Raw genomic sequence first — 15,506 nt, 5'->3', positions numbered from 1 at the left:
CCGCAGAGGAAAGGAGATATAGATAATTACCACTGAGATATCCCATTCTCCATCTCGTATTAGTCATTTCCTCATTGCAGATGGCAACCAGCAACCCAGAATAAAACCACTGAGCCATACCAATGCCAGGGAAGCCCTACTTAGTGTAAAGGCATTAAACATGATCTGATAACATGATAGCACGCAGGGTGATTCTGCCAAACAACAGGACCGTGGATGTAATAAGCCTGTAGTTAATGTTATTTGTAGTAGCTATTAAGATTTGGTGAGTGTTCTTTAATTGGGGCCATAAATAAAATTTCTCTGCAAGAAAAAAATGTGTTTCAGCAAAGAAGGATGAACTGTCTGTTCTGAACAAAGAGCTCACCTGAGGCTCACAGCCCCTCTGGACATTCAGTGGCCTTGCTAAAGGCAGCAGTCAACACAATCAAAACCCCCTCTCTTAGTAATGATGCGCGGGTGACCTCCTCCTCGAGTCCTCAAACAAAAATGAAGGTCTGTTTCTTCTCACAAGTAGGTGTCACCATGGAAACAACCGTTATTCAGTGCTCTCAACAATAGCCGTTAAATGAAAGGAACTGTCTGATGGAATTAAAGAGTAGGCTCAGTCCTCTTGTCCTCTTTCCATGCAAAGTACGTACAGCATCTGCAAAGAGCACAATGCAAATGTGTACATGGTAGCGTTACCAATATTTCATTATTGCTCTCTAATGTGTCTCTTTCTGTGTAGCTGTGTGTAGTTACGAGTGCTTTGTGAGCTAATCACGGTAATAAGCGAGACATTCAAGTTTATTGTACATCTGTTCATCTGTAACAAAATGTGTAAACATGATCAAAAAATAATTAAACACACAAACGGTTTCAGTTAAATGATGAGATTTATTTACCCAACGGCAAGACAGAGAGCGTAAACCACAGGAGCAAAGGTTTGTGCAAATGCAGGCTTGCATATTAGCATATCATAAAATCCAAAGGAATGACTGCACAGCACGGCTTAACAATAAAAGTAAGCATGCAATAAACCCCTTTCTTCTGTTTGAAGAAATCAAACGATGTATGGGCTTCTTCTTACCCACACAGCCTGCAGTTACACCAGTTGCATAAAAGGGCTGAAAACCTTATTCTGGTTATCAATGAAAGGGAGAAAGAGAGAGACACAGAAAGGTAGTGAGAAAGTGGGTTTGTGTGAATGTGTGCGTATGAGGAACCTCGTATATACTGATGTAGTGAGAAACCTATGACTTGTTCATTTTTGCCTGACAATAGCGCATGAGCAGATAAGAGATAATAAGCAGCTCAATTCTTCCCAGCATATTTTAATCTTCAGGGCAAGAATGCCCACATGAACGGCAGACTTAACTGTCTGCAGTGTTTCAGCTCACTGTTGCTTGCACCGCTACGACCCAAAACATAGCATCCCATAACAACACAAATACAGATATTTTCTTCCAAAAGCTGTTCAAAGCTTAGATAAGACTATGGGCAAAATATAACAAGATGCAGCGTTTTGTAATTCAGGGAACATCAGCGGAGCGTGACAAATTTTCAAGGTTCACTGTTTTGTATTTATGCTTAAAAAGAGGAATAGTTATTTTTAGCATATCAATAATCGGTGTTGAATGATGCAAACAACATGTAGAATAACAATTGGTGTTCTGCTCTCAATAATCTTTTAATTTTTACAACACATCTTTTGAAAATATTAAGAGTACAAGGTAATGAAGCATTTGAGCTGTTGCAGCTTGGGACCCGAGGCAAAGCAGGAATATGATATTAGTAATAGGGGATAAAGAGTGCATTGCCACGTCAGCCATGAATCACAGATGGAGGGCTGATGCCTTTTAGACATTAATATACAAGCTGGTTTGCCCCCAAGGAATAGAGATAATGGTTGACATTTCCACTTTGTGTCTTATTTAAACAGAGTGAACATCTATGAAAGTGTAAAAACAAGGCTGGTTTGTTACATAAAAACTTTCAAATACTTTTTTGTCATGGTGATATTCATCAGAGAAGGGCAAGATTAGCACTGTAATTATTTTATAGGGATATCATCTATGATGCACAAAAAAGTTGAATAGATATGAAAACAGATTATTCGTCACTCAGAAGAAATAAGGGTCTTCATTCAGTCACCTATATTGTGCTGTTTATTCCAGCAGATTGTTTTCCAATTCCTACATCATTCTTGCAGAGCTTGTATAACCAATACACTTCAGTAACGGGGTATGGCTCCAAATGTAGGCCTGTTGGATCAATTGGCCTCTTCCTGTGATCCGCAGTGACAGAGGAATCCTCAATAGTTGATCTTTAAAGGAGTTCAGACAGCAGAAGTAGCCCTGTTTTGGTGCATTCATGAGAAGTCAATAGGCTGTTTCTTTGGAAGGCTGGAGAGGCTCTTAAGGACAAATCAAAGCTAAATAAAAGCTTCTTGCTTGTGCAGGATATTTGTAAGTCAGTGAGCCTATTTCTGCTGTGCTGTTAATGGTAGTGACGGCTTCATTTTTGGCTGAATTAATGAGTTAGCTTTCAGCGCCATTAGTTGCACAAAAACATTATATGAGAAAAACTAACAAACAAATAAAAACCTAACACATGTATAAACTATAGAGCCCACACAGCCAATAATGGAGACCATGCTGTATAGTAAACAGTTGTAATGGAAAAGCATTTGTTTGACAACAGATTTATTCAAATGCTGGACTTGTAGAATATAACACTTTATTTAAACCTATAATCTAATCCTCACCACTGTGGAATATCAGTTTACTATTTGCATATGGAATTTGGAAAAAATTCTAAGCAACTTTTCATCAAATATTTTGCAAAAATAATGATAAATAAAAAATGTAAATAGATACTTTAAGGATGAAATCTGTATTGTGGAAATATTTACTTCGTGATGCAATGGAAACATTTTGTTTTTGATGAGCCAAGGCTCCTGATGAATGTTGAATGACGTTTAAATGTCAGGGAGATGCCTTTTTTGAAAGTTATGCAGGGAAAATGGTCCGTTAAACTCTTTTTCTCTTCTTCAGTCTACTCTTCCCACACTTGAAAATGCAATTTCCGGTAATTTGAAGACGCAATCTCTGGTCTACTTCAATGCTGACATTCACACAAGTATTTACAATGAAAAACAGCTTCTTAAACAACGACTTGTTTTCCAGCTGTTCTGGGGAAAGCGTTAACACAGGAAAATGGGTAATTATCATTAGCAAGAATTTATAGTGTCATGTAAAAGTGATGAATATTACCTTGTGTGTTACAGCATTAACTGACATCGTCTTTGTGCTTTGATTTAATTTAAACTTCTCATCAGTCAAAGTTTCTCTCAAACATCTTGTAGAATCTTGTAGAAGCAGCAAAGGGGAAATTTCAATATACTTCCAGAATGAAATTTACAGTAGAAACATGAAGGGTGCTACCTGCACGATGATTGGCTGGGTGATTACAACAATACTGGACGAGTCAGAGGGAAATAACCCGACATGAAGCATGATTTTGCCAGCTTACACCACAGCCACTTGACAAAAAAACCAGAAACTGAGTGCAATCATTGATCATCTCCTGTAGAAAAAGATCTTTCTAGTTTGGCTGGATGATTTTCTGTCTTGCAACTTTTTAGCCCTGGGTTGTAAATGAAAAAGCTTGAAATAAGCAAAAGCTATAGCAAATACTGCAGAATGCTGACCATATCTTGTCAATTGCGGTTTTTACAAATATTTAAAGTTGAGCAAGTCTGAGGAGGTTGATGCCTGAAAGCTGTACACAAGATGCTGCTGTTTTCACACCTTAAGCACTTGGGCATTGATTCATTTGCATTTTATACACATTACACAAATTTGGATGTCTGTATTTTTGAACTGTCAGTCTTCATCACCACCTTTATTTTTGTTGGGGGGTAAGTGGAGTTTAACTAATTTATTGCCGGGCAGTTTTTGATTTGTTGAAAATATCAACTGTACATCGGAGTAATTCTCTAAGTTTTACCTATATTAGAAAAAATATATATATTTACAGTGTCTTGCAATGCTGACTCATTGTTGGTGGATTTGAAATTATGGTCTATGTTTATTTCGAAAAGAAATTATAATTCAAAATAAGACTAATCCTGAAGCCAGACAGACTGACATGCGAGGGAAGGTCAGTGTAATCAGAAGTCTGAACCTCAGACAGCAGCATTCTCTGTGATTTCATTATGTTGATTAAATGTTTTTTAAGTCAAACGATCAAATACTGATTGCACTGCATTTCAAAATAATGTTAACATATAAACACAAGGAAAGAAACATGTTAGACTGACAAGGGGTACTGAATTTCATGGGGAATTGGGATTAATAAGCCTGCATCCCATCAGTGGGCAAGCACCAAGGGGATTGGCCCACATGCATAAACATTAGGAGGAGAAAAATGGTGCTGAAATGGTGCTGAAATAGCTGGATGGTCAGTTTGCACAGCCGCGGAGAAGTGCTCCATCCACACCGAGCAGAGAAATATAACCCACAATCTCAGTAAATCTGTCCTTGTGTAAACATTTTGCTTTGAGTGAAAAATCAAAGAAATAAGCAATTTTACACTACAAGGATTTTCTCTTCAGTTCTTGTCCATGCATCCTCTTCCTTTCTCAGTCTGCCAGACTGGTGCTTCGTGAAAGCTCGGTCAGAACAAGGCAGGCGGGTTATTCTGTTGGGGTGGTGGCAACCGGGGTGAGGACGGGGCTCAGTAATTCCCTCATTGGGCTCATAGGAGAGATGGCCTTATGGCTGAAGTACTCAACCACTTGACCTGGTACTTCTGCTAGGACACACTTAGCCAGGGCTGCAGGGGAAGCCTGCAACAGAGACAGAGGACAACTGGAGTTGTCAAAGCAACTGTGAAACAGTGTTTAATCTGAAATACAGAACACTTTCCAGTAAATATCAGGGGAACATGGGGGGTGTTGAGGCTACTCTCTCTGTTTCAGACTAATTAAAAGAGGTATGTCAGTGTCAGGCATTATTGGAACATAACTGTGCTGTGCATTACCCTGGAAAAAGCCTCTTCTGCCTTGACACCAAGAGTTACATTGAAATCAACAATATGTCCTGTAATATTTGCATTTTAGAGTTTATTGTTGATTTCTGTTGCTCAGATAGCCTGGCTGACGCGTCCACAATCTCGATGAGATGGTGGTCTGGGAACTAGGTGTGCATTTTCTCGTATTTGAGGCGTGGTTTACGAATGCCTGGAGCCGTTTATTGGGCGCTACGAATGTCTATCAAATGACGTCAGGTTCTTCCCATGCTGCTTTGCGTGCGATTAATAGCCAATTGTATCACTTATACCAGATGACGACAGAAATTCGACGAGGAAGAAGAAAAAAAAGGAAAATAAAAGTAAACTTGCGCTCTAAGCTACTTAAATTAACAACAAAGTAGGCCTATATGCTATATTCTACATGAATTTTTATGTTGTAGAGTTGTGAATTTATTTTATCAATGGAGAAATTGAGCAGCCTTGCTTTGTTGTCTACAGTAGTAGATCAACCCTCATCTTACTTTGAAGCTCCCAGCTCCCTGAAGTGACGTCGACGCAGCTTTAGCAGCAGAGAAGCTATCAGGCTTGTGTTGATGATAATAATAAACTCCTGGACTATGATCAAACTTCCAAATGCATCCTTTTGTGAGTACAGACCATATTTGTACTACTGTAGAAGTTTGGTGTCATGACATGTGATTTTAGTGTGGTAATTTTGGAGATACTGCCAGGGTCCGTTAGCGCTTGTACGAAGCTATTCGGGATAACTCAGTAACTCAGCTGATGTTCAGCCAATATCGGAAAAACTTCGGGTGGGCTACTTGGCTGGATGTCACGGTTCAAATGACCCCAGGGTGAATCTACTCCGAAACACTTTCTAAGGCTGCATTGAACGGTAACGTTGTGTCCGCTGTCATGTTGGATTAACACTCTACAAGCTTCGGTGTAGCGCATAGACATCGTCATCGTCTTGCTGCCCCCCCGTTCTGTGATTGGTTCCCAAACTCTGGCAAAAATAAGGGCGGTGGTTTCCAGGCTGACTTTGCAGTGAGAATGAAATCGAGCGCAAAGCAGCATGGGATTTCCCAGGCTATTGCTCAGAGAAAATGCACAAGGTTAAAATCTACAGGGATTTTTTTATTGAATAAAGTTTATAGTTTGAAAATATTTTTTGACAGCATAAACATGTTGGATTACGGTGTCATTTAGTTCATATATGCCTGCAATATAAATGTGACTAGAATTCTTGTTCTTGTCTAAGTAAACTGCACAGATAAATGACAAGTATAAAGCTTATCAGGATGAAACCGAGCCACAACAAGCTCCCAGAACAGCTTATGATCATTGTTATGAACACAGAATATGACTGCCACCCACAAATGCAGTTAAAGGAGCCGTCAGTACAAGTAAACAGACCAAACTTAGGCAGCACAAACACAATAAATCCATCAGACTGGTAACAGGGACACTTTGAGTGGCTAAATAATCCATTTGGTCTATTCTGAGAAAAAAAACGTGCGATCAGCGACATAAATAGGTCTGGACATTCAAGAAAACCAATTAAAAAAGATCCAGCCGAGCAAAGAACTCCATCCAAGAGGAATGTAAGAGGACTTCATGAGTGCAAATACAGAGGGTTCACCAGAAGGTGCAAAACATTTATGAAAGGCCATTTAGAAATGCCAGATTAGACTTAGCCACAAAAAAGCAGAGCAGCTCTGGAACTGCATTCTTTGGACATATTGAACTAAAAAAAAAGGGCCTTTGACCAGAATGATGGTCAGAGAAGAGTATTGAAAAGGCCTGGAACAGCTCATGAAAAAGGCAGAAATACCCATAAACAAACCACAACTGAGGACAGCTGCAGTCAAGACAGAGAATCACAAAGGATTGTAGACTTTCAGGCTGTTAATGCTACTTTTCCCCATAACCTAGCAATGATACACATTTTTTGTGGTAATGTTCGGTTCAGTTATATTCGAGTCCCTAAAAACTGGGTTCAAATTGTAGTCGAGAATCCGCACCTCGATGCCAATCTTCATTTTTCAAGTCATTTGTTGAACAGTTAAAACAACAAAAATAGTGTCCTTTATTTCTGAAACTATCAATACCTTTTTTTCTGACTGGAGAAATGATTCTCTCTACATCTGTTATCCATAACATTATTGATTATTGTGCATCTGAAATGTTGCTGATTGCAATATTAAGATTTCAATCTTGTCTTAATGAATTTCTGGATGTCCTCCAGTCGAGGGTGCCCATCTGTAGAACTGGCAAAAACCACCAAATACACTTTGTCTGTTTACCCTTTTAAATAACAAGGGCTGTGGATGAAAAAGCAGATTTAGTGTTCATTAGCACATTGGCACAGTGGTCAGATGTAGTGTAGCTGAAAGGACAAGTGAAAGTCAACAAGTAACGACTGACAGATGGAGAAAAACACTGACCGTTTTGAAGTCTCGGAAGGGCACAAATTGAACAATGTCCCTGAGGACGGGCTCGCCTTTTGGTGAGCGCAGGACTCCATCATCTCCATCCAAAATCTGCATGTCTGTGAAGTCTGCATTTCCCACACCAACAATGATAATGGAGAGCGGCTGGTAGGAGGCTCGGACAATGGCTTCACGCGTGTCAGCCATGTCTGTCACTACGCCATCTGTGAGTATGAGCAGGATGTGGTATCGCTGCAATGAGACGGGAGTTTTTAGTGTTAATTAATCCATGTGAACTGAGCCCATTTTAACACTAACGTGATAATAAAAAGCAAGGACACATCTCAGTATGTGCCATGATCTGAAGGAGGACTTTCCTGTTGCTTTGAATGGTTTTGTAGTCCCCACTGAGAAGCAAATATGTTGTGCAAAAAACACCATTATTGGACAAAAATCCCACAAAACAAAGAAACATAAAATAACAGAACAACAAAGAGCGAGTGCTATGAAGTCCAAAACAGACAGGCTTTCTTTCCATGTGCTGGCTTGACAAAAACTGAAACTCCTTTCACAGATTATTGATTCAGCATTTGTTGTTTATTTAAAATGTGACAGCTGCACAGTAGAGCTCCTAAACTTAAACTGCTTTTAGTTCGGTTTCAAAGTCAGACATCAACCCGTATACTTTTGCCTGACGACATCTAAATCTGTTAGTCTGATCAAATAATGTGGAACATCAGCAGGAAAAGAGTGAAGTGGTGAAGGATTAGCACTTACAGCTGTTTTGATCTGAAAAGAAAAACTCTGAAATGTTGCATCTGAAATTATGTGCTTTTTGTGTTGCAATTTTCTGTTTTTAATGTGAGTAACATCATTCATTACATTATCAATATGGTACATTATAATGAAAGCAATTCACGAGTGGCTCGCAGTATATTTGTTGGTATGTGTTTGTGTTACAGATGGAAAGACTGACTGACATTAACATTAGGAAAGAAAAATAGCAACTCTGTTGGGTGAACTATGTGCAGTTCTTGAATTAATTAGTAACAGAAAAGTCTGTGATATGGAAATATGTAAAAGCCTGTATGACTTCCATCTAAAAATTCAAATAATAATAATTCACTACATAATGGTGTCCTTGATCTGCACCATACGGCATCAAACTCTATGGTGAACCAGAGGCTGTTTACTCTAAGAACTCAACTGTAGACACAGCAACAAAGTCCACATTACATCCATATATATCTAAGGACTTTAAAAAGGGACTCACAGAAGCATCTTTAATGTTGTCATCGCCTGCTGCCAGCTTGGCTATCCTGGTAATGATCGGAGAAACGTTTGTTGGGCCGTACAATTGGATCTTAGGAAGGCAGTTCTGGTAAGCCTCAACCACTCCTTGGATCCCTGATCAAAGAGAGCCGAGCAGAATAAAGGAAGCAACACTACACTTTTTACTGAACAAGAGAGTCTATACCCGCTCCATACTCTGTTCACTCAATAAATGTTTTCTGTGTAATTCAATTTAAGTAAATACTCAGAAAGAAGCCAAGCTTTAGATTTAAGTTTATCATGTGAATTTTATGGAAATAAAATTTAATCCATAAATATGATTAGACTTAACTGTACCACAACTGAATCTTATCAAATTGGATACAGAGGCATACAGAGATGTTATGCTGGATGAAACAGATATGACCTGTTACTTAAGACTTAAAAAGACTTTAAAATAAAACATAATAAGGTAGAGCTGTCAAGTTACATGTCTGTTTTAGCAGTTTGTTTGATTGCAGAGGGTTAAGTCTTGTATCATCTGCATAGAGAGACACTTCTTACCTTCGCATTCATCATCCTCTGGGTTGAAATTAATGGCAAAGTCATGTGACACCTGTGAATGGAAACACAGGAAATTGTTCAACTCCCCTGAAAAAATAAAAAACAGATAAACCTTTTTCACCAAGGTTTTGTGCTCAATAAAACTTTTCCTGTGTAATTTATTTTATCTAGAAATTGAGCGTGCAGTGCAACTTACTACTGTATTTTTAAACAGTAGTGTATATATAGTAGTGTAGTTGTATATTATATCTTATTTAGTTATTGCTTACTTTTCTCACAAGAGGTCTTATTTAAACAATGATGAACCCAACAAAACCAAAATAATTTTAAAAAATGGCCTGAGCTGAGAGACTAAATGTTTGTCTTCCTACAAGCAAATGTGACATCGTTTTACTGGGAATTTGAGAGTATGGATCATGAAATGGAATAGTTTTTTATACTGATGGGATTGATGCAATGTATGTTCATCACACTGGGAAACAAAATTAGGATGTACTGCATGCTAAGTCTCTGAATTGCTTAACTTTTCCATTATCTGGTCTTTTCTTATCATCCAACCACCAGTTAGATTTGATCTCAGAGCTGTTTAATTGACTCTTCCTTTCAGAAAAAAAAAAAAAAACTGTACAAGCACCAACTGTCAGCCAGATTAGTGACAATTGACTCCTCTCCAGCTGGCTGCCTTTTAAAAGCAACTTCAAGACATGAGAAACCATGAATAACTTAAACACAATGACAAGCTCTTGGTTTTTGCTCTTGTCCACTGCAAAAGAAGCTATCTTATCATCATGTTTTACAGCTGACCTTCTGACAAATGATTGTAATGCAGCAGCAGGAAGAGGTGAAACTAATCACATTATCAGTGCTATGTAAGACATGCCAATCAGCCAGTTTGTACATCAGAACAAATGATATCTAACTGCATCACTTATGAGTACATTGGATACACCAGTGTGTTTTCTCATGTCACATCGTGTGCCAAATTACTCAGAGTAAGGTACAACCACAACACTACATGGTTTTAACTGCTTGTGTTTGTCCATTTGATCAGGGAAAATAATGCACCTGCTGCAATCGTGTTACCATGGTCACAGACTGATTTGCATAAGTATATAAATCACTCTGAACAGCTTGCAATCAGCAGATGAATCTAACAGAGTTAAAGTAACACTAAAATCATAAATCTATATAAATTAAATGTAGTGGAAGAGTTAGTTTTAACCAAACCAAGTTAGTTAGGTAAAACGATGTTGAAATAAGCTCATCCTGAGATGCGACACATTCCAGAAAACAGTTCGTACAGGAGAAATTTAGAGGTAGTAATGAAGTAAAAAAGTCTAAGCTGGGCCCTTATGATTTCTGAACCCTAAGACAGCACTGTAATAAGACTTGTCATTCTTCAGTAGCTTATAAAACTCCATACACAAGGGATTACTGTGGGAAACCTGTGGGAAAAAGGTACTGTCGACATCTCACAATGGAAACCCGAATAGTGGTCTGACCAATCAGTATTATAGAGCTTTTCTTTTTAAAGAAATGGACGGTGTGCTACAGAACAAAAACAAAAGAGATCATCCAGACTGTTATCTTCTACACCACATCCAAAAGTCAGGCTCTGTGATGGCATGGGGTTGTATCAAGGCTCCTGGGAAACAGAGATAACCCTACAGTGCCACAAACCTTAAGATGTGTTTGCAGGACAAATGGAACAAAATACCCCTTGAAGTGATGTGCAGTGCCAGAACATCCTATAAGTGTTCTAAGAAACATGATAAAGTGGTCAAATCTTTACTGTCACAATTGTTTTGGAAGGTGTTGCAGTCCTGAAATGCAAAAATGAATGTATATTAACAAATGAAACGAGGTTGACCATATCTTGGTTTCATTGTTCCTGCAATCAGCCTGCAATGTTTGTCTTTTTTTGTTTGTTTGTTTATGTTTTGCCTTCTCCATACTTGCTCGGTGAAAGAAAACCCTGAACAAGAAAAAAAAAAAAATCAGCGTTTCAGACAATTCAGGAACAGAGTCTTCTCAAAAAGACAATAACTCCCTTTGGTTCAGACTTTGGGCTCTATATTTGTTGTAGACCTTTGCTTGCACAAGAAGCTATACAACACACAGAAGAAGAAGAAGAAGAAGAAGAAGAAGAAGAAGAAGAAGAAGAAGAAGAAGAAGAAGAAGAAGAAGAAGAAGAAGAAGAAGAAGAAGAAGAAAATCCTACAAAAGCAAATGCTTAAACTATTTATAAAAGTAAATGTTCTGTTTTCTAAATTTCACCTTTGACTAGGATCATGAATTAAAAGGTTAGGACCAAGAGAGGCTTTAGATTTAAACAAAAATGGCACCTTCATTGCAGTCAATCACATGGCTTTCCTGTAATTCCCACAACTCTATGTGCGACCCATCCTTGGCCAAATACATATATTCGTTTACTATTTTTCTCTTTTTCAATAACGTGTAGTAGGCATGAAGCATAATCAAGAATGGGAGAGCCAGAGGAGCCCTTATCCATCAAATTTGCACACCTGGTGCAAATGAGCCTGTAGCCTTCAAGTTCGTGGAGCATATCATGATTAGTATAATGACTTAATTAACATTCAACTGTGTCTCCAGCGACAATGTGTCATCTGCGCACAGTTGAATAAATAAATCTGACTCCTACAAAGAAGTCCCTCAAGATAAATTCAGAAAAGCATAGTTTGTTTTTAATAAGCAGCAAATCTTTCCATGATTGAAATGATAAATACAAGTGTTTCTAAATGACACACCGCTCATTGTAGTCTTATTTTAAACATAGGCCGCTCTTACTTGGTATATTTCATCTATGTGCGTCTACGTGCACGCTCACGCACAGTCAGACCTCACATCTCAGACTTCACCCCAGGTCAGTGCTTCATTGCTTTCAGCTTTCGATTCTCAAAGTCCAATTTGCTTAAACAAATGCCCTAACCCTCATGAATTCTTATGTAAATTAAGAATTGACACTCTTTCAGCAGAACATGATATTTCTCAAGACAAGTTGATATTTAAGATTTAGGAGGTTTATGCATAAAAGAGGCTCTGTAATTAGTTTTAAATGTGAAATCTTGACAGGATGACAAATTGTGTCACGAAGTAGGTCATGGAAAACATACAGTCCCAGTGAACTGGAAAATGCCAAGCCTCAAAGAGACTGCACTAACTTACAGAGTATGCAAACAGTTCTTGTTTGGAGGCAGCTCAGCATCTTGAATGAATATCAAAAACAGAGGGTTAAGAGATTTGACCAGATACACTCACCTCATAATTCGGAGGGATTCTGGCACCAAACCCCAAAGCTGAAAATCGTTTGTCACTGAAACAAGAAGCATTATAATCAGTAATAAATCAGACTGCCTGCAGTTTGGACAGAAATCTGAAAAACATGGATGGCTTATCTGTTCATGTTTCCAAGGGCACACCTCTGGCTTGTTTGCATCTCATAACATGTCAAAAGCTTGAATAACAGTTTGAAATCTGTTCCGCAGTCCCTGCATCCAGCGTTTGCACCTGTTCCAAGAGCTTCTCTCAGGATTTCATCTCTGTTTTTTTATTGTTTCATGTAGATGGGGAGATATGACTGCAAGAGATTGTTATGTTTGATTGGGTACCCCCAGTCAAAGGCCAGGTTACACAGTTTTAACTAATACGAATAACAATACAAATCCTCTGCCTGCTCTCTCAACTATTTTGTGTATGAAATTTGAGTCTGATATTAAGAGCAATTGAAAATTGACAAAAGGAAAAGAAAAAGGAGTTCATTGCCTGTACACAGCTTTTTGCAGTACCACAGTTACATTTGTGTAGAGGGAGCACTACACTACACCTGATCCAGCGCACAGCACTTTACAACTATTGAGAACATGTGTAAATATACTGGGAATCAATGGTCAAAAGTTGTCCACTGGATGGTTTAATAACACACCCTACTTATGAAGTATCTTCCCACAGCATTAAATCAATTTTTGCTGCGTTCAAGATGTAGAATGACCCACAGAAGACAACTTTACTACAAAACAAACCTGTTTTAAAGGTGTTTTATGGCAAATAACTGAGAGTTGGCAGTTGGTATGAGGTGTTTCTGCTGGTATGCTGTGTTTGGTTTTCACCAAACATAATGCTGCACATTATGACAAAATATCTCCACTTTGGCCGCATCTGTACAAAGGACATTGTCCCAGATGTCCTGTGGTTTGTTTGTATGAAACTTTGCATCCCTTGTCAGTGCTGCCCAGCTCTGTTTAATGTACCGTATTTTATTTCTAATCTGTGTGTACTATAATATGGTTGGATTTGTGGCATTCGGATAAAGAGCAGAGCTGTCACAACTGGTTTCCACTCGCATGTGTGACTGCTTGCCTACAGAAAGCTTTCTCTAATGGCTGTTTCTGCTATCAGATCGTTTACTGTATTTTATGTCTGTGTAACAGACAAAACCTCCCCAATTCCCCCAACTCAGTGCAATCACAAATAACATCTCCAGCTCAGACGAACCATAGTTTGGGGCACAAACATTTGAAATTATATCTTTGATTCAGTTTGTCTGGTTGTGATGTGGGGACTTCAAAAGGTATGCAGTGAAATTTACAGTTTAAGGACATACTGAGTTATTGGGTGTGTTGACAAGTGGTGATTAGAGAACTGTTTGTGTGCTTGGTGTGGCTCATATTGCTTTGAGGCAGCTTTTCTGAGCTGTCAGAAGTGTTTGATTAAATCTGATGGGTGTGGACTAACATAAATAGTGGCAGAGATAAGACTGTGTGGTGATTCTCAGAGTGAGCAGTACGTCTTAAGTCTCAACAGAAGCAACTTAAAACTGCTAAGTTTTGGTTGTGCTACAAAATAAATATTAGCAGTGGTAACTGCATCTCCAATGGCAGCATTTTGATTTTAGTAATAATCAAACAGATATCATCGTGACTGCTTCCTCTTGTAAAGGCTCCTATTGTATATTCACTAAAGCTGCAAATTGTACTGCCCTGTAGTTTATGTAGAATTGGAGCTCAGTTAGAAAGACATCACTGGTTGACACATGGGGCATTTTGACCTTGTACTTGGTTACAATCATTATTCTCTGAAAGAACACATGAAAGAGCCATTTTTATTCTCTTTCATGCAACCTCTCCTCATGCTCTAGCTAGCGTGCTGTTCTGTATCCACATATAAATACACTCCAGTATCAATGCCCCACTGCAACTAATAGAAATTCTGCTCGGTGTATCCTTTTACATGTTCCCAACTATAAAGGTTTTTTTTTTCACCTCCTCCCCCTAAACACACACACACACAATCCCCCATTGAATTCAAGCCTTCACTCCCACTAGTATGACCTTTCAAGCACACAGAGGCATGATTCAATGCACAAAAACAAGCAAAATCTAATTACTTTTTTGTTATTGGTTTTGCTGTCTTTGCAAATATGTAAAGTCTACATACTTTTAATGAAAAGTTGAATGGGGAAGACGTTATTAAAGTCGAGTCTAAAGTCTTTTTACTGTTGGCAGCAGAGAGCAAATATAGACATGAGTTGTCTATATAGAGAACTTAAAGAGAATATTCTGATCCTCATCTCTTTAGAGATCAGTAGCACAGTAAATAAATAGGATATGAGATATCCCCACATCCTACTAGATAGCTAACAAACTACTTACAAGTCATTTTCATTATGAATTGTGCTGTCAAGAGGACGATGGTCTTTGCCGTCTTATTTTGCCAGCAAGAGTGAAGAGCCACAGGGAGATGTGCCCAGTGCAGCAGCCCTCTTAGCGAAGGTAAATGAGTCTCTACCCACACAGACAAAAGCTAGTCACTCTAACTTCATAATGCACTCCTCTGCAAGGACTCAAAAATCCCACATCACCTATAGTCACTAAAGGCTAAAAAGTTCGCTTGCCCACGCTTTACACCTCGATGATAATTCAAAGTAAGAGGGAAGGGTTGCCTACTCTTGTAGCACAGAGCGTATAGGATGCGTCCTGAATCTAAATCATGTAAACAGGAAAAAGATGAAGTTGTAAGGGCAACCTGCTAATTTTCAGGCATGTTTTCAGTGTCTTCACTGCTATCTCTTTGATGCTATAATAGGCAAGACAGTGCTCCCCCGATACTCAATAGGAGGATCTGCATATATCAGAAGTCAGAGTGTTAATCCTCACTGGCTTAGTTTTGACAGATGAGAGGGTCTTTCCACCAATCAGATCA

The 15,506-nt window shown here is 38.6% G+C and overlaps 1 protein-coding gene across 2 annotated transcripts in view; it reads right to left on the bottom strand.

The window, feature by feature from the left end:
* Positions 1–859: 859 nt before the first annotated feature.
* Positions 860–15,506, bottom strand: part of cpne7 (copine VII) — a 37,594-nt gene continuing 22,947 nt past the window's right edge. For both annotated transcript variants that reach the window (XM_075460762.1, XM_075460754.1), the window contains exons 13-17: positions 12,567–12,621; positions 9,288–9,339; positions 8,725–8,858; positions 7,467–7,703; positions 860–4,834 (exon numbers count right to left, since the gene is read on the bottom strand). In XM_075460762.1, coding sequence (XP_075316877.1) covers positions 4,682–4,834; positions 7,467–7,703; positions 8,725–8,858; positions 9,288–9,339; positions 12,567–12,621 — 631 coding nt within the window. In that variant the 3' untranslated portion in view covers positions 860–4,681. The remainder of the gene's footprint in view (positions 4,835–7,466; positions 7,704–8,724; positions 8,859–9,287; positions 9,340–12,566; positions 12,622–15,506) is intronic.

The sequence above is a fragment of the Odontesthes bonariensis genome, chromosome 1 (assembly GCF_027942865.1).
Source record: "Odontesthes bonariensis isolate fOdoBon6 chromosome 1, fOdoBon6.hap1, whole genome shotgun sequence".
Classification (NCBI taxonomy): domain Eukaryota; kingdom Metazoa; phylum Chordata; class Actinopteri; order Atheriniformes; family Atherinopsidae; genus Odontesthes; species Odontesthes bonariensis.
The sequence above is the reverse complement of the archived record's forward strand: the minus strand, read 5'-3'. Positions and strand labels throughout refer to the sequence as shown.